Raw genomic sequence first — 24,522 nt, 5'->3', positions numbered from 1 at the left:
GGAACATAATGTCGGTGAACATTCAGAAAAACAAACAGGTAGATGGAGAAGACATGGGAGGTGTTTGACGAGAAAACAAAATATGGCAACCGCCAAAATGTGATAAGGAGATAGTAGCGGGGGCACGAGTCTAAAGACAATAACATTGGTGACGTGAACTTTTTTTTGGAAGGTGTTAGGTCAAAACTAAAAAATATATAAACAGCAAAAGAGTTGATCTTTTGGTTTTGGTGGTCAAAATAAATCAGTTTTGTTGATGAGAAACGATAAGTGAACGATAATGCAGACAATCTATTTCATTATCTTCATTAAAACTTATTACTTCAATAGTTTTCAGAATTCAGGAGTTCTTTGAATCAGAAAACATGAAACTGAGAAACAGGAATTTCTCAAATCCTTTAAATTCTTTCTTCTATGTTTACACAATCAAAATATCCGTTCTCTGACCATGGAAGTCGTCACTCAGACACAAAAATGTTGAGAAAAAAAAAGCAAAGCGCCTTCTTTTTTTTGGAGAGCAACAATGTTTTTGCATGAGGAAGGAGCAGAAGAAGGACCCCGAAAAGATGAAAAGTTTGCATGAAGAGTCTTAAGATCTCTTGGTGAGTTTTATTGAAAACTGAATAGCCCGTGGCCATCATTCGTGTCTCTTATTTCAAAATAAAGTTTATCTGAATGTGACAAATAACATGAGGTGAGTGAATATGTAATATTTATAGATCCCTAGACGACGGAATTTATAAATGTTTTTGAAAACATGGTCTTCTTTGTCGAGAAGAGAGCCGAACGCATTGCAATTACCCACGATAATTCAAAGTGAACCTATGCAAATGCGCTCTTTTGAGAAAAATCGCTTACCTAAATTTTTGTGTTTAAACTGAAAAACTTAGACAAGAAATAGTCTTAAGGAGAAATATAATCGAGAAAGGCCAATTTTTTGGAAAAACAAAAAATATTAAAAAATTGCATTTAAGGCGTCAAATAATATTACCAAAATGTAGTCTCAACAAAGCGCGTTTGCATAGGTTATGATTGAATTATCGTGATTACCCAAAATAAAAGAAAACGTGCCAGACACATGTACCTGCAAACTTGTAAAATGAACCGAGGAAACAAACAAAAAGGTCACTAGTAGAGTAGGAGAGTTCAGTGAAATTGCAAACAATGAAAATCCCTTGGATTTTTCCTAAAAAATGATCAAACAACAGAGAACATCACTATGAAGAAAAACTAGAGCGTGAAAAATTTGCCTCCGATATTCCAAAATCTTTCTACTTATAAGACATGAACGTTTAGCATTAGACTCATTCATTCTAAAATAGAAGTCACTAATGAGAAAAATAGCTGGGTGGCAGAGGGCCCCACAGCGGGAACACAACAAAATCGATGCGATGCAGCGGCTCCAATATGCATTCCGCTCGCGCTACGCTCTTTTCTTTTCAGGACGGTGACGACCTGGCGGATAGACGAGCGGACACAACAGCTCGTGTATTGGGGTCGAATCCGTCCGTTTCGACAACTGTTTCTCTACGTCACCTCGCTTTCTTAGTTATACGAAGTGTATTGCATTTTTGTTTCTGGTTTGCTGTTTGCTAATGAAATTGGTTTGTTTTATGGTTTACTGAAAATTACTGAATTTTTGAATAATTTTCAGAAATCGAAAAAGGAATGCAATTATGAATAGGTCAAAATGTAACGCAAATGTTGTTTGCTGAAAATAAGTCACACCAGAGAAGTCGGTGTAATCTCGGCAATCATCATTGATACGAAAAGTACATTACAACTGTCACACAGAAAAATTGGGGTCTGACGAGCAGGCTGTAAAGAATATTATTCTTTCTCTAGTTCTTTTTTCCGTTCTACTTTACACAATTCTTATTGAAATAGAAAAGATATTGAAGTATCTCACGTAAACTCCGACAGAGATTGACCTGTGTGTCTGGAGGGAAGATTCTTTCGTGCTATTTCAAACATCGAAATTTGAGAGTTTCCAAGACATGAGAAAAGCGGAAGCGTGTTCAGGTTTATGTGCACGTAATTAAGTTTTTGGTGGAGGGAGTAGGAGCAGGTGCACGAGAAATGTCTGACACTTGAAAACGTTTTGTTTAGCGCTTTCAGAAAAAGTTAAAACTGGAATGTGATATTTTTCGAAAAACAAAGTTTTAATGCTGATGAGTTTATTGGTATAGTAAAATTAAATGACGACAAGAAACAAAGACAGCAGATGGGTAGGCGCAATAAGCGGCATCGTGTCCTGGTCCTCCTGGGGCTCCTGGTGTTCCTGGGTCTGGCGCCTTGCTGACCCATCAAACAGGAACAACATCAAACAGGAACAGCTGAAGCATATTTTCCTCTCTCTAGTTTTTTCGTTCTATTTTAAACAATTCTTATTGAAATACAAAACGTATTGAAGTATCTCATGTGAAAAAAAACAAATTTGGAATGCTGATGAGTTTATTGATATAGTAAAATTTAATGACGGCGAGAAACGAAGACAGCGGATCTTGGTGGGCAGGCGCAATAAGCGGCGTCGTGTCCTGGTCCTCCTGGGGCTCCTGGGGTTCCTGGGTGTCCATCGGATCCCTTGTTTCCTGGGGTTCCTGGGTTTCCAGCTGGTCCAGCTGGTCCTGGGGTTCCATCGGATCCGTTGTTTCCTGGTCCTCCGGCTGGTCCGGCTGGTCCAGCCTTTCCTGGGGCTCCTGGAGCTCCAGCGGTTCCTCTTCCGCGTTGTCCGTCCTTTCCTGGATGTCCTGGTTGTCCGGATCCTCCTGGGGCTCCTGGGGCTCCGTTGTCTCCCTTTGGTCCTGGTTGTCCTGGGGCTCCTGGGTGTCCAGCAGATCCTGGTTGTCCTGGACGTCCGTCTGGTCCCTTTGGTCCGGCTGGTCCTGCTGGTCCAGATGGTCCGGCTGGTCCTGGAGCGCACTTGACACAGTCACGTTGAGTTGGAGCACATGTGATTGGAGCGTAGGTGGTAGTGCTGTCTGGTCCCTTTGGTCCTGGAGCTCCTGGGGTTCCTGAAAACATATAATTTAGGGCGAGGACTATAAACACTTATAATTTACCTGGCTGTCCAGCTGGTCCTGGTGGTCCTGGTGGTCCTGGTGGGCAGGTTGGCTTAGTTGGCTCGCATTGGCACCATGCTGGAAGTCCGGAGAAGGTTTGACGCTTTTGACGGAAAACGGAGTTGAATGGGTTGACACGTGGCTTGGTTGGTGGAGTGACGGTGATTTGGATGTCCATCATCTCGGTCCAAGCGGAATCAGTCTCAACACGGAACACACGAACTCCATCAAGAACCTCGTTGTGGATCTCATCAATGGTGGAATAAAGGGATGGGACCACAATAAGGCAGGCGACGACAGCGAGGGTCGAGAAAGCCGAAGCGATGGATACAAGAAGTTTCTCCTCAAACATCTTCAGTTTGGTGTGATTTGAATGGTCTTCCGAATCGTTTTTATACCAACTACTTGCAAGGAGAAAGGCGTGGCTTAGTGTAGGTAAGTAGTAGACGTAACAGGAACTGCCAACATAAAAAACGGTGGCCAGGCAGGGAGGTCATGAAAAGAAGGAAGTACAAGTGTGCTAGACCAAGAGATTAGGCGAGGCAACAAGAGATGACGGTCACTAAAGATAAAGAAGACAGAAAAACTGTTCTGATTGTGAAACCACTTCATCTTATGCAATTGTATTATCGAAAACAACAAGAATACGATGCGGTAGGTAACAAGGAAATGATGTGTCTCTGCCTTCTGATTTAACTCAAAATTGGGAAAGAATTAAATTTTTAGATGAATTTCAGCACACACCTAAAATATATTCGTTCTAGTAAAAAAGTAACACCATGACTGGACGCATACGTTGATATACATGGAGGGTTAGAGTTTATGAATCTCGTTTGTAATATGCTATTATGAAAATAACTTTTTGGAAGAAACAAGTGTTTTCAGTATGCTCAGTCGACGTTCAAGGTAGCGCACGCCAAGAACGTTCTTCAGATTTAATCTGGTTTTCACCACAAGTTCCGAACTTGACCTATGTTAAAAAGACTACAAAAATTAACACGCAAACACTCACTAGGAATGGTCACTAGGAATGGTCAGGACTGACTTTGGAGTTCAGCAACGAGACCTAGCAGAATCGATAGATAATCAAATTCTGATGGGAAATCAGTTTTCAAAAATTGTGGTTAGCGCGTCTGTCTTTGAAGGTATGCAGGTTCGACCCCGACTTTCCCAAACTTTTTTTGTTTTTTTATTTCGGTTCTTTTTACTGTTTTTATAGCTTTTTTTCAATTAAATCGAACCGGAAACTGCGAAGGAATGTCATGAATTACTTTGAAGGTTAAACTAACAGAAGTAACGGCTGGTGAGATCAACTTTCAGGATATTGTCTACAGGAAGGCGGCTATAAAATATGGCTGATGAACAGTGTCTTGTTCGATTTAATTGAAAAAAAGCTATAAAAACAGAAAAAAGAACCGAAATAAAAAAAACAAAAAAATTTTGGGAAAGTCGGGGTCGAACCTGCATAGCGTGCTTCAAAGACAGACGCGCTTACCACTTGACCACGGATCGCTGGCCGAGAGTGTTGTTCAGGTGGCGTGATATTTGGGGCAAAACACAGTCAAATTTGGGTGGAAAATCGAGTAAATCACATGTATTAAATTTCGATTTTCAGACCAGAATATCTGGATTCTGGAGGGTCGTCAGCAATTTTTGAAAACTGATTTCCCATCAGAATTTGATTATCTATCGATTCTGCTAGGTCTCGTTGCTGAACTCCAAAGTCAGCCCTGACCATTCCCTAGCCCACCGGATACTGTATTCTATTCAGATAATTGAATAGTTATAATTCAGTCAGTTTATTTCTAGAAGGCTATTGGTGTGCAATGTAGATATATAGTTTTTGAAATACGTGTTCTCTGTAGGCTCCCGTTCATTTTAATCTTTAAGCGCTTGTACTATAGTATTGTTAATGCTTCTGTCACATGCTATTTGGATACCCACTATTTTTAAATCACTCAGTTTGCCGCAATTTTCACCGCTTGATTCCCTCCATACATTGCCGTCACATAAATCTCCTTGAACCTTACTCTCCGTGTTTTCTCGTATTATTCTGAGTATTCGAATTCTGGTTTCTCCCATCATTATCTCATGCCATCAACATCAAACCCGAGTAATGTTAGTAACCTTGGATTGAAGTCAGAAAAAAGAGATTCATCTATCTACTTCCTCGTTTTTTATTGTGTCCTGTGAAATCTCAAGAAGACGAACATGCCAAAATCTCAAGGACGTTATCAAAAAGGAAACTAAATTGGTGGTCGAATTAAAATGGGTTTGGCCGCCATTTTAGTATTGTTTTGCTTTTCTTTAGAACAAAATGTAACACAGTAAACAAAAAAACAAAATGTTTATTATGAAGCAGTAATATTGTCAGAGTGCTTATTATTGACAAGATACAATTGGAAAAGTTGAAGAAAGGAAAAAAAAGTGAACCAAAAAAAAACAATGCAAAAGTAACAATTCACAAACTACACTCCTGGTGCAATAACCCGTCTAAAAACTGAGATCGCTTTGTCCTTCATTTTAACACCCTCATCTCCATAACTGTGCCAGTTAACATTGTAAGGATCGTAAGTTGCTGGAGGGAGATATCCTCCGGATAATGCTCTGTGGTACCCACCGGACGCTCCTAAAAGCAGAAAAAGTAAAACTGAAACGATATTTAAATTACTGTTACCATGAATATCAAGTCCTTGGAGCATTTGTAATGTTCCAGTTGGATTCTTGTTGTAATGGTCTGAAATTGTTAAGTTTGAAAATAAACTATCTATTTGTTGGTTACCTTGCAATGTGATTGGTGCCTGTTTTTTGAAATTAGAATAAGTCAATGACTCTAATTGGTCCTTGCTTTTCAGATTTCCATATTTATCAAAAATTGGTTCTGGTCTTGGGAACGCTTCCTTCTCCTTCTTGTCAACTTTTCCTTCTTCTTCCATGATAGGTACTCCAGTCACATTACTCACAACTTCTCCGGATCCTTCAATTTCTTCTCCTGATCCAGAACCTTCAACATCTCCTTCTGCTTGCATGAGCTCTTCTTTTTTGATTTCTTCTGTCTCCTGTTCAATCTTTTTTGCGTGAGGGTCATCTCCAGTCGCTTGTAATCTTGCGCGAATTTCTCGTAGTAGTGCATCAACTGCTTTGGGGTCGAATAGATAAGCATCTGTGTAGGAAAAATAGGCGAAACCAAGGCAGAGAATAGAAAACAGTGCAAACCTCATTGTTTCGAATACCTTCTAGGATTCTGGATGCGTCCTTTTATAAGCGCGTCTCGCTTTTTGTCGTTTCAGACAAAAAACTTATCAAATGCTTGTTTGATTGCCATCGGCAAGTATTATCATGCATTCGAGACTTACGCAAGACAAAAAAAGTGCACGGCTAACAGGATTGTTACGTTAGCGCAGGAAGAGAAATAGTGTCTTTGTCTATGATATTCGCATTATATTTACCACGATCGTCTTACGTTTTGAGGCATGTTGTTACGTTATACGATTCCTTTTTCTGGCTGAATGTGGAAATGACTACTTTTTCATTAGGTTCTCGGCGGACGCTTGTTCGCGGCAATTGACATCGGTACGCCATCTGAATGTTGGAGACAAAAAAAAGTCTTTCCGCACTGGATTTCAATCTTGGATCATGGATGATCATATCGATATGTTTATCCTTCTATGCTTTTTTCTTTTATCGTTTTCATCGGGAAACATGAATATTTTTGAGATTGAGATTGAAAAAAACGGAGATTCGGAGATTCAATCTTTTCCGCAAAAGTCGTATTTCAAGGAAAATGTCATATTTTCGAAAAATCAAACAAAAAAATGTTTTCTATCTGAAAATTCAAACCCAGTTTCTATTATTCGCCAGTTTTTTCTTTTCAAATCCTTCCAATAATCTCTGGATAGTATTGAATCACTAAAACTGAGCGTGTTCTATGTTTTTCAAATATTGTATTCCACCAAGTTCTTCTCCGTTATTTTCAATTTCCGTCAATTACTTATTTGGCACTGGCACCAGGTTTTTCTCGGATGCCCAAAAGGAAAGCCCGAGAAAATCGATGCATTCAAAAAAGACGGGCAACCAAAAGAAATAACCTTGCGCACTGAAGAGAACCGAGAGAAATGTGCAGACGAGATAGTATTGGAGAGAGCTGGCCACACTGTGCCTTGGCCTTTTTACCACTATCTCAACCTGTACACCACTTTGTTTCGATATTAATATTGCGTGTGGCTTTTTTCGATAATTGAGAATAACGGTTTTGGAATGTCCGAGTTTATAAGCGATTCAAACTTCAATGAATTGGTAGTGGACACTACTCTCGACAACAGAAATGATGAAGGTGTAAGTTCATATTTGATATTCCAAGAAAAAAACATAATTATTTCAGCCGATGACACTTGAAAACTTCACAAAATTGATGGTTCAATTCTACGAACTCGGATGGATGCGTGGAAGCGGAGGTGCAATGGGATGTATATCCGGAAAAGAACTGATGATCTCGCCTTCGGCACTTCAAAAAGAGCGTATCCGAGAGTAAGCGCCTAGTTTATTTTCCTTTCACTGATTTTCTTTTTCAATTGGTTACGATGTTGAACATAAGGTTTATTTTCTTTGTAGGCAAGACGTGTTTGTTTACAATATCTCGGAAAAAACTGAGGTTCAACGACCGCCTAACAAACGGATCACTGTTTCATCGTGCTCGGTGCTCTTCTCGCTTATCATGAAGGAGACTGGTCAGTTTTTCTTTTTCTTAGTATGTATTGTGTATGACATAGCGTGGGTTAGGAAGTCAAGTTACTACTTTTGAGTGTCAAAACACATTTTCACAAGAATTGTTTCAGGAAGCGAATGTGTAATCCATACCCATTCAAAATCAGCCAATCTTATTACCCAACTCATCAAAACCGATAGTTTCGAAATCTCACATCAAGAATACATTAAAGGAATCTACGATCCATTTTCCGGAAAAGCTTTGAAATACTCTGACACTTTATCGATTCCAATCATTGATAACATGCCCAGCGAGAGTCAACTTTTGGTAGGTGAAATTATCCGAATTCGCCAATAAAAACCAGATTTCTATATCAATATCGCACGTTTTCAGGAGCCAATAAGAGGAGTTCTCGACAATCATCCCCAAGCAATCGCAGTTCTTGTCAGAAATCACGGACTTTTTGTGTGGGGCCCGACTTGGGAGTCGACCAAGATCATGTGAGTGATGATGACTTCGGATGATTTCAAATGATAAAGAGATCACTGCTCATTGTTCATGTTTCAGGACAGAATGCATCGACTATCTACTGGAATTGAGTATCGACATGTTGAAGAATAACATCGCATTGGTAAATGAAGGAGCATTCGAAAAGGAGGATAACCTGTCCGAAAAATTGAGAACTCTCATGTTCAGCGACATGGCACCAGTCTAGAAATGGTTGGATACACAGCTATCCTAAAGTTTTTAAACCTAAACTAGTCAACTGCGTTTGAACCTTCTCTCTCAGCATTTGATTTCAATTCTGAAATCATGGTCCTGTTTTCTTTTTCTGACCAAAATTGAGATTTACCAGCATTTTTTGATACATCAAGGTATTTGAGTATTGTGATAACTACTATTTCCCACGGTTTTGTTTCACTATGTGATATGTTCAAACTTTCTTTTCTAATAAACATTTCCGTTTTTTTCGTTAAATTCGAAACGAGCAAAAACAAGAAAGTGACGTAAAATAACCCATTAGTTACTGAACACCTCGCGAAAAGTGTGATCTTCGATGGGTTTGGATAAAAAGAGATAAAACCTAGGAAACGCAGACATCCCAACAAAAAGCGATTTCTCAACCGGGGCCTCGAGCTCCAGTTATTGCTCCCGCCGAGGAGCGCTTTCGTCTCTCACTCTTATGATCCCTCCCGACCTATTGATTGTAATACAGCCTGATGGTGGTGGTTCTCTTTTTTTTCGATTTGATCATCTTTCTCCCACTTTTTACTTTTCTTCTTCTTGATTTGGATACTATAGACACATTTCATCTGATATATTTTATTTTGTTGTTGGATAGAATACACTCTCAAAATATGTGTGAATCACCCATGATCATAGTTTCTTGTCTTGTCAGCTCTTCCTTTGACGTTTTTGTCTGTTGTAGTTTTCGAATTGTCTTCGGTCCCAAAATGTATGCAGAGTATATAAAAAATGTCTCAAATTGCACCGACAACCTAAAAAAAAGTTCCCACCTAAAAGAAGTCACACCGAAATAGACAGAGACAATATGTCAAACAAGTGTTTTGTTTAGAGACACAAGAAAAGTTAGCAGAAAACGGACGCGCAAAAATTAGCTGAACGAAAAACTTGTTACTAGCCGACGAACTGCAAACAGTAGAATAAAGAGAGAGTACTGCGCGGTGAGCAAAATGTGTGAAACATTTGTCACTAGTTGAATCTGTTGAATTTACTTTCTTTTACCTACCTGAACAATCTTTTTTTGGCTTTTCTTTTCTTTTTTCTTTCTTCTTGTATCTTTCTTTTTTTTCAGAATTTTTAGTACTCGCAAAATGAATGCAATTTCTGTCGGTAATATCTTAGCTAGTATTTTTTGTTCTTCCGTTTGTTAATAGTTGCCAGTTTACCACGCATCCTAACAGTTTAGATGATCCTCGGTGTGTAACATAACATTCTTCCTTCATATCCTCTGTCGTTTAACCATGAATCGCAATTGAATTATGTTTCTTTATCCTAATCTCACTCCCACTGTTTCTTTTCTTCCTCACATCAGAATGAATTGTATCCTGTATGAATGTTGTTTTTTTTTCGGTATCACATTCACATTCAGATTCCTGCCCACCTCCTCAAAACACTCTCCGCCGTCAATTTCTCCAAAACTCAAACCACCCACTTTATTTGCTCATCGAATGTTTGAGACAGTCACCACCACCTCGCACAGCTTTTTGTGATCCAATCCTCAAACCTTTAGGTTTTTGTAGAGTAAAAAGTTAATAAGGTCTAATCAAAATAAAAACAGCTCATTGATTTCAATTTTGTTTGCAATAAAGTCAACAACTCTTTAACATTCAGTTAACTCTACTAATTCAAACAAAGAGAAAAATAGATCATTGTTATTTTTGCCTCTTCTTCCTGCATGTGTTCCTGCATTACCTCAACCAACAACAACACAAAAAACAACGCGACTTATGTATTTTGCTTTTTGTCTTCATCTATAGAAATTCTGTGGGGTGTACCTGATTATTTCATTTTTCCTCATTTTGTATTACCTTGTGATTTTCAATACTTTCCGGAGAGGGTACAGTCTTCGAATATATTTTTTTACCTCAGAAAGTTCAAACTTTGAACACAATGATTTTATTTTTTTTTCTCTTCATTGAATCGTAGACAACGTCACACATATTTAAGGTATTAGTTGTTTGAGAACTGATATCGAACTTTTTTGTTTTATTACTTTCAATCGCACAAAATAAGCACGTATAACTTATCAGCTTGCCATTCTTCGTTCAAACGTTTAGATGATAAACATTTTGAAATGAGCAAATTGTGTGGCGTTGTTATTTAAATATTAAAGCAATAATAAAATCGAACTGTTTTCAAAGAAGTTTTACCTATTGTAGTCAAATTGCGTTTTAAAAGATTTTTAACTAGTTCTAATTTCACAACTTTTGTTTATAACTATACAAAACCAACCTTCTTTTCTATTACGCGCTTTAATTTAAATAGTGAAAGTGCATATGTAATAAACTAAACTTCAAAAAATACTATGATTTATGAGTGACACTATTTTTAGTATAGTGGTAGTAAACTAACCAGTCAATCAAATTTTTTTTGCAAAATGTTTTCAATAAACTTCATGTTTTTTTAAAGTTCTCTGCATCACATTCCAAATATTTCCCTTGTTATTGTGTTATTTATTCCCCTCTCCTTTTTTTCTCTGAAAACGTTTCCGATTGATTGATAGAAACGAAGAGAAGCAAATATTAGTCATCGTTTGACAATCGTCTGTAAACCCTTGAACAGTAGTCGCCTGAAATTCTCTCCTAATTCCGATTCTGGTCATTCTTATTCTTATTCGTGGACTGTATTAACCTTTGAAAAATGAACCATCGCAGGTTCTCGCTTCAAGTCCCAATGGGGACCGAACCCAGTGGAAGTGGAAGGATCAAAGTCGATGAACACTATCCATCAGGTACAGTGTCCTCTCACTTATGGGATCCCAAACCGTTTTCAGAACTTGATGAACCCCCTGTGTTTGATGTAAAGAAGATCGAAAACATCAGAGCCAATGTCAAATTTGATACGTTATATCAGGTCACCAAACTCCTAGGAGAGTGAGTATTCTTTTTCTTAATAAAAAACTAATTGATATTTTTAAGTGGAAAGTTTGGAAAAGTGTACTGTGTTATTGAAAAAGCTACGGGCAAAGAGTTTGCAGCTAAATTTATCAAAATTAGAAAAGTGAGTTTACTTTTTATTGTTTAACTTGCAATCTAATTTATTTAAAGGAAGCTGACCGTACGGAGGTGGAAAGAGAAGTGTCAATTCTCACAGGACTTCGCCATCCAAGAATTGCTCAAATTTACGATGCATTTTACACCACCACCAACGATGTGGTTTTGATTATGGAAATGTATGTAAAAGCATTAAAGTAAACCACATGTGGAATCATTTAGAAATTTGTTTCATGTTAATATACAATTATCGGTTTTTCAGTGTGCGGGGTGGTGAGCTTTTTGACCGGGTCGCTGAAGAGTCTTATGAGCTTTCTGAGCTTGCTGTCGTCATGATCATCTGCCAACTTTGTGAAGCTATCGACTACATTCATAAACAAAACATTCTTCATCTGGATGTGAAGGTGAGGCTCTTGAACTCGGGGCGCCTCTTGATGATGAAGTTTTGCGGAAGCATTATTTGGAGGAAAAGGGGTTAAGGTTCTCCCCGTTTCACCGGAAAACAGCTGACAGCACACACCCACAGCTCAACGTGCTTTTGCCATAGACATGCGGGAGTTTTGGTGATAAAAAAGAAGGATGCGTTTTTCTTTGAACATGAGACTTGTGGGCGGAAGAAGAAAAAAACGGAGAGGAGAAAGTTGAAATGGCTGGCAGGAAGCGTGTGAAATCTGAGAATAGGGATCAAAATAGGGATACGAAGTTTATCAAATAAATGAACATAGGGAATATGAAAAAAACACACAACAAATTCACTATTTAAAAATTAATAAAAAATATTTTTTCAGCCGGAAAATATAATGTGTGTATCGCTAACTGGTAATCGGATCAAGCTCATTGACTTCGGTCTAGCTAGGCATTATGATGGAACTCAGGTACTCTTTTGGTATTTTCCTCTAGATATACCAAAATCATCCTTCAGGAACTCAAATACATGGCGGGTACGCCAGAGTTTGCTGCGCCGGAAGTTATCAAGTTTGAAAAATTGGATTATCATACCGACATGTGGAGTATTGGAGTTATAACTTACATTTTGTAAGTTTCCTTTTAAAAAACAACTGTTCAAAAGTTCACTGATGAGCAAGAATACAATAGTGAATCACTCTCGATTCTTGGAATTCGTGTTGTGTGACCTATGTGCCATGGATTTTCATGAATATAAAATCCATGAGGGACGGCGTCTGAAGACCAAACTTTTTTCTTTTGCTCTGGCTCAATGTGAATTGCCTTTTGCATTTTAGGCTATCCGGATACTCCCCGTTTCTTGGTGACAACTTGGGAGAGACATATTGCAACGTCGAGAAAGGTGTTTGGGAGTTTACGGAGGAATTCGATACAGTCAGTGAGGAAGCGAAGGATTTCGTTACAAAATTATTAATTTATGATCAGAGGTGAGTGCGAAATTAGTCCGTAGGGTTTTATAAATTTGCATGCTGCGTAGTAGAATTGAAGTTCAGTTCAAGAATCTTATTCAATGAAGACGAGAACACGCGGGTTTTGCCACTGTGGTCTTTGACAAATTGAATAGACTTTCTTTTTTCTTTGACAATTTAACTGTATCGTTTCTTTCTTTCCAGTGTAATCAATTTGATGAACATATAATTACGCTTTTGTTTTGGAGGCCAAAAAACGTTATATTTGAAAAATGATATAAGAACTGTTTTTTAATGTTTTACTGATCGTCTCCGAATTCCCCCTTCTCATGAGAAAGTCGTGTTCTTGCAACTTTTTTTGCAGCAAACGTATGCTCCCACATGAATGTCTTCAACACCCATGGATCTCTAAACATCGTCAAAAAGCTGCGTGCAACACAATTCTAGAAAAACCGCTCAACGCTCCAACTCTTGATAACAAACAGATTATGAGATATAATGCACGAAGGAAATTCCGGGTATGTTATACTTTTTCATTCTTTTCATTTTCTATTTTCATTTCCTTACACTCTAGACAACGCGTAGTTCGAATTTCCGATTTTACCTAGTTGGCTGCTCTGAATAATTAGTGAATAAGTAATCAAGTCTTCGGAGATTCCACGATGTACTCTTCCTGCGTCACCATGCATTTCATATCAATGAAGTTTCCTCCTATTTTTAGACGTAGAGTGTGCGTTGCTCGCACTTTTACTTCTCATCTTCTAACCGACATTCGTCTTTTTCATTATTCTTCTTTCAGCGTATGATAATTTATGTGAAGTTCTTGATAGAGATGAACCGATTGAGAAATTCTCTGAAGACTCGTATGAGTGCAAATGGTCATAAATTCTTCGATCCCCTTCTCAAAATGGCGGAGAAAAAAGAACAAAAGGTATTTCATTTTTTCTAATCCGTTTAACATTTTGTGTGTCATTCCAGATTACCAATGCAATTGGATCAGTTTCTACTCCAGCAACCGGTTTGGGCTCTCTTTTGAAAATGGTTTGTCAGCTAAAATTGAATTTCATTAATTTATGGTTTAAGAATATATATTTTTCAAATTGTTCCTCCACAATAAAAATATTTTCAGGCTGTCGATTCGGAAAAGAAAAAGAATGGTGATGGTGTGACTCAGGCCACAACAATGTCTACAGACCCAGAGAAGATGGAGAAAAAGAAAAAGAAGAAGATTGTGAATGCCGATAGTTCCACAAAGACGGTGAGAATATAATTAATTATTGGAAAGTGAAATGAAATAATTTATTATAGGAGAAAACACCCAGCTTGAAGAAGAAAAAACTATCTGAGAACAATGATGATACTAGTCTACGACCCCCACCGGAAATGCTCACCAAGAGAGCTTCAACTGGAGGGGAGAGTTTGTTAGCAGCAGTGAAAGTGTTGAAAAACTTGGAAGTAGCAGAAAATGGAACAACTCCAAAACGTAAAAGCCTGACGTCAGTGAAAGAAGAAAAAATTCAAAAAGAAGCGGCTGTCAAAAAACCCTCAGAGTCTGCACCAACGGTCTACAAAACTCTTGAAACTACAGAAAATGGAGACATCAGACGGAAAAGTGCTCCTCTTAAACAGGACACTATTGTGGTATCTGACACCAAGAAAACAGTACCCAAGTTGTTAGAGACTGCACCAAATGGAGAAATCAAACGGAAGAGTCTTGTAACCAAAGATGAGAAATCGGAGAAAACAGAAGACGTCCGGAAAAAGAGTTCGGCTTCGGTGAAGGAGACTAAAACTGTGGAGTTGTCGGCTGGTTCTGTGAAGTCTGAGAAACCTGCTACACTGGTTGACGAGAACGGAGAGAAAATTGTGAAAAAGAAGAAAAAGGTGACTACTGTTACTGCAGAATTGGAAAAGCCAAAGGCACCTGTGGATTTAAAAGACGAGAGGACAAAACTTCTGAACGGAAATGCTGATATCTCTGAAAAACGAAGAAGTTTGAGCTCAAAACGTGCCAGTGAAAACCCTGCTTCGGAAATGAGACCTCTCCCAATTGTTGATGTATCTCCAAAGATTGTTGTCGCCGAAAAGAAAGAAGTCAAGGAAGTAGTAAAATCTAAGACCGCTGCATCATCAGAAGAGGTAGTACCAGAAACTAAGAAACCGGCGAGACAGGTCAGTTAGAAAAAAATCGTGTTGTGAATCCAAGATCAAAACCTTTCCGAATTCTGACATTTCAGGGTGCTCTCCGTAAACGTGACAAATCACTGGATGATGTTCTCAATGCTGCTCCAACACCGACCACTTTGTCCAAATCAACGGAAACTGCGATCAAGCATTCAGTCGTAGAAACAGTTCATCCAAACGGTGAAATTGTGAAGTCTGAAAAAGTGCTCACAAAGAAAAAGGTATTGAGAATTGATTTCATGTCCATATTCAATGTTAGCTTTTCAGAGTCTTAAAAGTGAAAGAAGCACTGACGACCATCTTCCAGTTCAAGTTCTTGAGGATCAGGCAAAGATTCCTGTAAGATTAAAATTCACGTGCAAAATTCTTCGACGTTGTAATTGTTTTTGCAGAAATTGAAAACTAATGTGGTAAACTTCGAGGCTAAGCCAGTCAAGAAATCATCCAAAATTGTGAAACTAATTCCAGAAGATGCTATCGCCACTGTTAAAGGTACGACATCTGTTGTAACTTTTTTGAAAACAACATTCATGTTCTCAGATGACAACAAATCAACAAAAATTGTGATGACGTCAGAGAAGCAAGCGACGACAACTGTTCAAACTACAACAAGCGTCAAGCGAACTACAAAGAGTTCTGAGAAAAAAGTGGAGCACACAGCTGATGGGAAAAGTGTTGAATCTTCACAGAAGAAGAATTCACAGAAAGATGACGTTAAAATAAGTCAGGTTAGATTACTGAAATTTTCATAAGATTCCACAAAGTCTGAGGTCATAAACTTATAAATACTTATTCTAGGTGACAACCAAAAAGGAAGAAGATAGCACTCAACCAGCTCCAAAGCTGACTGTCAAAAAGAATGTATTGAAACAGAGTGCAGAGAAATCAGTGTCAGAAAAAGATCACAAAACAACGGAGAACAAAGATGAAGAAAAAGTGGTCAAGAAGAGCAGCACCGTAAAAAACAAGGACGTAGCACAAGTTACTCTTCAACAGTCTCTTAAGGTAATATTTGTTTCCAACATTGTGATTCCACACATATAACTATGGATTTTCAGGTGAACGGAGATCAAACCAAGGATTCCAAGGTAACTGGCACCAAAACAGTAGTCAACAAAGTAGAGTTGAAGGGAGAGGAAACAATTTGTCCTAAAAAATCTTCGTTGAAGAAGACAACTGCCAAGCTGACTGGAGAGGTGAGCACTATATAATTCCTTCATATTTATAATTTAATTTTCAGACTACGAATCATCTGGAAATTTCAAAAGATGGAAAAGTGGGAAGCTTAAAGACAAAAGATACAACATCGGTATCACATTGTCTGAAATATGCAAACATTAAAATAAATATTTCAGCTGAAATTGTCGCCGGACTCTGCCAGTGACACGTCATCCAACAAAAACGTGCGAATCCATTTGACAGATGAACAGTCAGTTAAGTCAAGTGTCAGATCGCATCCGTCTAGTATTAGCACCAGAGATAGTTCAGAGGAAAGAAAGAAGGTTAGCATATCTAACTCAGGTTTTGTATTCCAGATAATCAATTTGATTTTTTGCAGGTTCGTTTCGCTGGCGATGTGGAGTCTCCAACCAAACTAGCACCTCCTCCATTATTTGGAAACGGTCTTATGAAAATGAGATCAGAAAGTAGTTTACACAAAAAGCTGAATGAGCATAACTCAAAGAAAAGCCATGATGACGTGTCAATTGTTCGAAAGACTTCACTATTCACTGACATCGAGTACCAACCACGTGAAGATTTTTCGTTCGAAGCGCTCAAAGAAAAGCTGACACGACGGGTCAGCGATGGATACGACGATGATGGCAAACGTGTTAAGCAAATGGTTGCAATTCCTCCAACAAATTCAGTCAAGGACAAACTCCGTCATTTCGAGAAGAAATTTGCTAAATAAATTACTGTCATTCACTATTTTATTTTATTTATGAAGTGTCCATTGTTTCTGAACTCATATCAATGTTGGTCTACTGGTTTTTTTTCTGAACTATTCCCACCCATCCTTCCCACCGCTTTTTCCCTAACGAGTCGTCACATGTTCAGTTTTCTGTCGCTTGGCCCTGAGCTTACTTTTCTGCTCTATTATAATTCTTCCTTATTATTGGTTTGTTGATAGCTTTCTTGCCTTTACCGAGCACAAAACAGAGAAAAATTGGTCCCTAAAGTTGATTTTCAATGTTTTCCTAACATTTACTCATTTCTTTGTCAATAATGGAAAACATAAATATCACTGTATACACATAATTACAATTTGACATAAACAAAACAGACTTACTCGGAATTTTTTTTTGAATGCCGAGGCGATCTTAATATCAACCGATTTTTGAACAACGAAAAAAATACAGCAATTTTTGGCTACAATTTCTATAAATCACTCACTAAAAAACGGAACAATGCCGCAATGACTAAGTTATAGTAAATGAAGTTTTTGTAAAAACAACGAATGATATACAATGGATTTTGGTTTTTTGATTTTTTTCAATTGAAAGTTTCCTCGCCATATCGTTTGTCACGACCCAATCTAACGCCTTTTCAGTTCTCGGACGAAATGTTTAGAAAAAACTTTTCCAAAACAAAGAATCCATTTTTGATTGTGTTTCTGACATCACACACAACAAAAAAGTGCATATAAAAAGAGCAGGTGCCACTACTGAGATACACGACGACACAATGCGTTCTCTTCTTATCCTCCTGGTTTTGGCTGCTGTTGCCTACTCACAAAATAGCGATCGTCTTCGATGCGGATTCTGTGAGTTCATACAAAACTGCCAAAACGGCTTCACTTCTGAACGTTTTCAGCGTGCTCCCGTCGTACCGTTGTCTCTGCACTTATTGACGGAGCTCCTGGAACCGCCACCTGCTCTGAAAATACAAGCCCATCGAGATGCAGAGGATGTTGCCGTGCTAGAGCACTTCAGGAAGGACTCACCAACGTAGGAATTGTTTGTCAGGTCAACGCTCATCATGAAACTTACAGATTTTCGCTTCTGGATTCATTTCCAACGACCAAAGAAGTTGCGTCTGCTGCTTCAACAATACCAACCGAAACTGTGGTGGTGGAAACACTTTCTTCGATGGAAAGAAATAAAAACCACACAATTATTCTGTCAATAAATGTTTTCATTACATTGATTTTTTGTAGAAATGTATCACAAGGGGCTTGAAGAGGCATGAAATCTGAGATTGACGCTCGAATGAGGAAAAATTGGGACGTTTTTCTTTCCCGTCTCGCACATCCTGGATTGATATTAAACAGACTTGCAAGATTCCGGCCCGGCCCGGCCCGGTCGGCCCGGATTTGAACTTTTGAACTTTTTTCACTACAATTTTTTGTCCAAAAATTTATTTTCTGAAAATTTTTCATATTTTTCCTCAAGTACATTTTTCAAAAACCTTCGAAACCTACAAAAAATTGTTTTTAAGAAATATGTTTCAAAAAAAATCGGGAAATTTTCGAAAAAAAAATTTGAATTTTTTTTAGTACTGAACTTCCGGGGCGACCGGGCCGGGCCGGGCCGGGCCGGGCCCTGGAAATTTTCATTCCGGCCCGGCCCGTTGCAAGTCTGATATTAAATGCCTGAATCCTTATAAGACTTTGAAAACCGTATCCTCATTTACATACTTCCGTTTACCGCTATCTGGTATACTTTGAAAAACATTAAACCTCATCCGTGATAATCATTTCAACGAATCACGTTATTCATTTTTCAATATTTTTCATAAATAGATTTTCTAGACAATGACTATTACTTGATCAAAAAGCAAACCCCGGGAGAGATGCTTGACGTGGGTTGTGACTGCTATAGTTGTGGATTTAAACAAAAATTGGAAAATTGAAGTAAAATTACATGTTTTCTCGCCATGGCTAGAACTCAAATTCAGAAATTTGAAAAAAAAAGGGGCTCAATTGGCAAAGAATGGTCCCAACCGCAAAGAATGGTCCCAAAATTTTGGGTGACCCAAATTTCCGAATTACATGGTCCCAACCGCAAAGAATGGTCCCTCAAAATTGATACGAAAAAAGGGACGCTGAGTTAGTTTGGGGGGGGGGGGCACTCAAAAATTGTTTTTTGGGGACTCTGAATCAGTGTGCTGAAAGATGAACAAAGTTTACAAAATCTGTGTGATTCTTGTGGGGGCCACTTTTCACCATTCTCTTAGGCTTAGGTTTCTTGGAAATTCGGAAAAAACTTGACAAAAACGACAAAAATTGACAAATTAATAGGGTTTGCCCATTTTTTTCCAAATTTCTAAGAAACCTAAGCCTAAGAGAAAGGTTATGTAACAAAAAAGTGCCTCTCCCACGCCTTCAGCCACACACCTTCAGCCAAGAAAATGCTTAAAATTTCGAAAATTTGAGTGACAATCATCAGGTAGCCCCGAACCTTCCTAAGCCTGGGTAAAAGGGGCGTGAAAATTAGTTTTGCTGAAAAATTTTAAAATTTTGAGTTGGGCCCATTCTTTGCGGTTGGGACCATGTAATTTGGAAATTTAGGTTACCCAAAATTTTGGGACCATTCTTTGCGGTTGGGACCATGTAATTCGGAAATTTGGGTCACCCAAAATTTTGGGACCATTCTTTGCGGTTGGGACCATTCTTTGCGGTAGGGACCATGTAATTCTTTGGGACTGTTCTTTTATTTTTTGGGACCGTTCTTTGTGGTTGGGACCATTCTTTGCCAATAGAGCCAAAAAAGGTTTAGCAGAAAGCAATAATATGAATTTTGAAAAAAACTTTAACAGAAGACGACGAGGTAGAAGTACAACATTCTTTGTGAAAAACATTCTATTTAGTTGGCAAACAGGAAACCGACTAAAAACTGTTGTATTACCTGTGATTCTTTGAAAAAAATTGTTTCAGTTTCATTCTTGTGGTCGTTTCATATTTCATGATAGATGACGTACGACAGTTGCAATAAATGCAGTTGGGACAAAGCTTGAAATACATCACAAGCTATTGACATGCTGGTTGAACCTTTTTTTCGTTGTTTTTATCACCAGTGCATTTAGCGTACCTAAAAGCGCTTTGCGGATATCTGAAGTAAACCAGGTTTTGTGTTTAAAAAAAAACATTTTTAGCTAAAATTTTTCAAAACAAAAATCAAACGTGATTTCATAAAGTCCGCCTCTTCGCTCTGTTAATAACTCCGTAATTATGCGCGCTCTCTTTCTCTCACTAGTCATTTGTGAAATATGTTGAGAGCTTTCAATTTTCAAGATAAATTCAAATTGCTATCTTCAACTTTTTCTCTCTTTCGTTTCTAGTTTTTTATCAACAACCCAAAAATCGATTTTCAGATAACTTGAGTAGTATTTCGAGTTGAAAAAGATGGACAGTCGGAATATCACCAACTCGGAACAGCTTGACACGGTACGCGCTCGAATGTGCTTAGCGTTTATTATGGCTCTTCTTGTGATTATTGGAATTTATTGCATTTTTTCAACTAAATCTAGTAATGTCTTCAAACGAATTGTACGAGAAATGCAAATTTCGAATTTTATTGCATTTTTGAATGTTGGTACGATGTCTTTGTTCACTGAATATAAGGAGTAAGTTTTGAAAAAATTATTCTGTTTTTCGAGAATCCAGCTTAAGAATGATGAATGTACGGTGGTTCTTTCCGCAATATTTTGATAACATATTTTTCTACACATCCACTGTGCGTCTATTGTTTCCTCTCGGGATGATGATTCATCTTATCCGACAATATATTTCTCCAACTCTTCAAACATACCGCTCGAAATGGTGATGTTTAAAAACAATTCTTAAAAATTTTCAGATTATTGTTTGAATTAATGATAGTTGTCTAGGATAGAGATATTGGGTTCAGTTTTGTTAGAAATTGTTTGCTGAACTTTTCTCTTTTTGCAAAATACAAATTCTAATTTTCATTTACACAGAATCGAAAGAGCATTCGATGTTGTTTGTTGGATGATTCCTCTGTACTTGGTCTACACTTATCAGTTCAATTGTGATAGTAAAAATTCGATGACAAACATTGAACTCACTCAAACTCTCATTTATGTCGAAAAAGTAAATTTGACGTACAAGAAGTAAATCTGATTTCTCGTTTAGGAATGCGACCCTTCAATGTTCTATCTATTTTATAAAACTCAAGCTATTATTGCTCGTATCTCTATATTGATGTTAATCGTTCTTTTAATCATATCTGGTAGAGATGCAGTAAGTTTAGATGTAGAGAACAGTGTGTTTATTTTTATTCAGATGCTACGTGAGGGACCTGCAATCATACTTGACCCAGCTACTAGAATGGATCTCCTCAGAATGACAGTGCAGACGTTTCTATTTTCTATTTGCTCAATTGCTCAAACTGATATCTTCTTTTTCTTAGATAGAGATCGGAAATCAAATACGGACTCAAATATTCCGTTCATGCATAACCACTTGTATATTATTATATTCTTTCTCTTCTGGGATCCGTGAGTTTTACTTTGGGGAAATTTTGAGTAAGACTTCCTGAATATGGGTGTTCAAATGTTTTTCTAGTCGAATAAATATTAAACAATATTTTTAGCATCCTAACCAAGTCATTTCAGCGTTATCATTCTTGTCTCTGGATCCAGCTATTGTAAACAAAAAATTTCGAAGTTTATTGATCTGTTCAGAGGCACAAATGTAATATTAAGAAAATCGTTTTTTTCCTATTTAAACATTTTTCAGGAAGATTTTGACGATCCAGCGTATTCAATTGAAATGTCCACCATTGCTTTAGCTGCTGCTGTTTTGTGTGTTTTACGATAGCAGAAAATGAAAATTGTAATATTCTCTTTGCAAGAGGCAATCAAGATCTGAAACCAGATTTTGATCTGATTCCACTCATATCATATGTTCCTATCAATCGCATAAGTTTTCCATTTATTTTTATTTTTCAAGTTCAAGTTTCATAAAAACTGAATTTTTTGCTTGTAGTTTTACGAATGTTCCAATGCTTTAATGTCACTCGTTCTCAGTACTACAAAGTCCTGTCTGAAAGTATAAAATCTTCTATGATTTCGTCGTTCGAATTGATTGCTCTACTGCATGATCGACGATTCAAGTTTATTACCTGATCACGAATCAAATATTTTTTTTGAGTACCAACCAAAATAGCTTTCCTAGACAGTGACTATTAGTTGATCAGGTGTCGAAACCTTGGAGGAGTTGGAGGCGTGACTACCTTGTTATGTTGCTATAAAAGCTTGAAATATGCACGTCGTGTCAGGCAGTGCCGGTTGCTCGAGCCGCCGCTTCCAAATTTTATCCAAAATGAGTTTTCTAGACAGTGGTAATCAGTTGAAGAGTGGATTCTATTCCTCGAGAGGTAGAGGTGTGACTACCTTCTTCTGTCGGTGGCGAGAGAGGCTTGGCCTATGCACGTCGTGTCAGGCAGTGCCGCTTGCTCGAGCCGCCGCTTCCAAATTTTATCCAAAATGAGTTTTCTAGACAGTGGTAATCAGTTGAAGAGTGGATTCTATCCCTCGAGAGGTAGAGGTGTGACTACCTTGTTCTGTTGATGACGGAAAAAGCTTGACATACGCACGTCGTGTCAGCCAGTGCCGCTTGCTCGAGCTGTCTCCTTCCAGATATATAATCAACCCTGTTTCTGCTAACAACAGACAGAGATATATCAATTGCGGAATAGAGCGCATGACAATAACGATGTTCATCATGTTTAGCTTATTCTAGTGCTTGTTGTTTATTTCGTATGTCAGACTTTTCTTACAATGAGTTACACACAATTGCCCAATGAATAAATAGTTTAGAGTCACTATGACCCTTAAAGATAGAAAACGTTACTAGTTAATTTTATTGTAATGGCTAGTCTGCGGAGTAGTATGGTCCTTTTTCTCTTCACATTAGCTCTTGTGACTAATTTTTATCTTTCTTGGACATGGTCTGAAATAAATTTTCTAGACAGTGATAATCAGTAGATGAGTGATTGCCATTCCCAGGAGGATAAGAGGCGTGACTACCTTCTTCTGTCGGTGGCGAGAGAAGCTTGGCCTATGCACGTCGTGACTGGCAGTGCCGCTTGCTCTTGGCGTCTCTTCCCAACTCTATCAGTCGTGTTTCTATTCACAGCAGACTGTGATATATCAATTGCAAAATTGGGCATGACTAAAATCATCCATTTCTTCTATTAGTGAAATAAGAACGACTTTCATTCGGTAATGACAGCTTCCCTCAGTCATGAACACACATCATTTTCCTACAAATAAATTTTGAGTTGATCAGAGTGCCCCATCACAAGAGGGTTGGAGACGTGCGTCACTAGCTTGTTCTGTTAATAGCAGTTATTTGTTCTGGCGAATCAAATCTATTTTCTTCAGGGCCATGGCCAAAATCGTTTTCCTAGACAGTGACGATTAGTTGATCTGGTGCCCAAACCTCGGAGGAGTTGGAGGCGTGACTATCTCTTTTGTTGATAGCGGTAAAAACATTTCCTTTCCATATTGTGACTGCAAAACCTATAATCAGTACCCTGATAACCTCTGCTCTCTATTACAATCCATATAGTTTTCAAAGAAAGCGGCGTGTTTTAACTTTTCTCTCTATTAAACGGGTCAGGGAAAGTTTTCCAACCGGTTCTTGCTTCCCTTCATTCAAATTTTATTTTATACCGGCGTAATTTGTTTTACCTTAAACTAACAGTGTGTCGTCATAAAAAATGTATGACTATTATGAAGACGAATACTTTTTTCCTTCACATCAGTTAGTTTTTAATTTTTTCATTTTCTCCAGCCGGCAAAAAGTATTGATTCAGTTGAATTCGTTCCCCAGAAGCATCGTCTCATTTTTCTATCACTAACACCATAGTTAGAAATGACTGGAATAATTGTGTTAGCCTAGAGTTTGATTCCAAAAAAGCGAGTTAGGAAATAGGCAGAGTAGTGTCTACCTTTTCCAGTTTTAGTAGGGTGAAGTTCGAAGCTAGACCACTGTTAGTACTATTTTCTAGTTTAATTTTCCAGCAATTAGCAGTTTCTTGTCAAGCTTCGTATTATTTTAGGACTTCAGCTAGCGATCCGTGCCTGATGATATTCATGTTGACATTCAGTTTCTTCATTGTAATTTCATAGTGTTTCTTCAATGTATTTCCGGTTTTCCAAGTGTATTCTTCAAACACGATAACGTTGCTCAGTCAACATATGTGTCATTATATCTCAAATGTCCGAATCAGTTTCCAAATTTCATTTGAGTTTATTCTTGTCTTTTTCTCAAATTAGGTTTTTCTTTCTGATCTCGTAACAACTATTATGCTATAGTTCATGACTTTATTTAAATTTTTAAGATTCATCAGCAAAAAATGTAGAGACTTTATTGAAAACATGTGCTTATTAGAACTTTGTTTTAAATTTGTGAAGCAAACATTCTCGAATTTTTGAATTTGTGAATTACTTGCGGAAAGTGATGTTAGAATTAACAACCATAAACGTTGTTTATC

The 24,522-nt window shown here is 37.9% G+C and overlaps 4 protein-coding genes across 4 annotated transcripts; 3 read left to right on the top strand and 1 right to left on the bottom strand.

The window, feature by feature from the left end:
* Positions 1-5,530: 5,530 nt before the first annotated feature.
* GCK72_023515 (uncharacterized protein) lies at positions 5,531-6,283 on the bottom strand (the record flags this gene model as incomplete). Its single annotated transcript, XM_053735425.1, has 3 exons — positions 5,531-5,691; positions 5,740-5,799; positions 5,845-6,283. 3 exons carry the CDS (start codon positions 6,281-6,283, stop codon positions 5,531-5,533), a joined length of 660 nt encoding a protein of 219 aa, XP_053578991.1.
* A 1,036-nt stretch (positions 6,284-7,319) lies between these two features.
* GCK72_023514 (uncharacterized protein) lies at positions 7,320-8,482 on the top strand (the record flags this gene model as incomplete). The annotated part of the gene is made up of 6 exons (XM_003102632.2): positions 7,320-7,397; positions 7,444-7,589; positions 7,674-7,789; positions 7,898-8,094; positions 8,161-8,267; positions 8,335-8,482. 6 exons carry the CDS (start codon positions 7,320-7,322, stop codon positions 8,480-8,482), a joined length of 792 nt encoding a protein of 263 aa, XP_003102680.2.
* A 2,669-nt stretch (positions 8,483-11,151) lies between these two features.
* On the top strand, positions 11,152-16,973 carry GCK72_023513 (uncharacterized protein; the record flags this gene model as incomplete). The annotated part of the gene is made up of 22 exons (XM_053735424.1): positions 11,152-11,242; positions 11,285-11,384; positions 11,430-11,511; positions 11,559-11,683; positions 11,767-11,908; positions 12,293-12,379; positions 12,427-12,539; positions 12,746-12,895; positions 13,242-13,395; positions 13,677-13,808; positions 13,856-13,918; positions 14,007-14,135; positions 14,186-15,049; positions 15,115-15,282; positions 15,329-15,400; positions 15,454-15,553; positions 15,602-15,789; positions 15,860-16,066; positions 16,120-16,257; positions 16,302-16,370; positions 16,417-16,563; positions 16,620-16,973. 22 exons carry the CDS (start codon positions 11,152-11,154, stop codon positions 16,971-16,973), a joined length of 3,675 nt encoding a protein of 1,224 aa, XP_053578990.1.
* A 773-nt stretch (positions 16,974-17,746) lies between these two features.
* GCK72_023512 (uncharacterized protein) lies at positions 17,747-18,164 on the top strand (the record flags this gene model as incomplete). Its single annotated transcript, XM_053735423.1, has 3 exons — positions 17,747-17,825; positions 17,876-18,009; positions 18,054-18,164. 3 exons carry the CDS (start codon positions 17,747-17,749, stop codon positions 18,162-18,164), a joined length of 324 nt encoding a protein of 107 aa, XP_053578989.1.
* Positions 18,165-24,522: the final 6,358 nt, after the last annotated feature.

This window comes from Caenorhabditis remanei, chromosome X (genome assembly GCF_010183535.1).
Source record: "Caenorhabditis remanei strain PX506 chromosome X, whole genome shotgun sequence".
Taxonomy (NCBI): Eukaryota; Metazoa; Nematoda; class Chromadorea; order Rhabditida; family Rhabditidae; genus Caenorhabditis; species Caenorhabditis remanei.
Note: the sequence above shows the minus strand (reverse complement) of the source record. Positions and strands in the feature narration are given on the sequence as shown.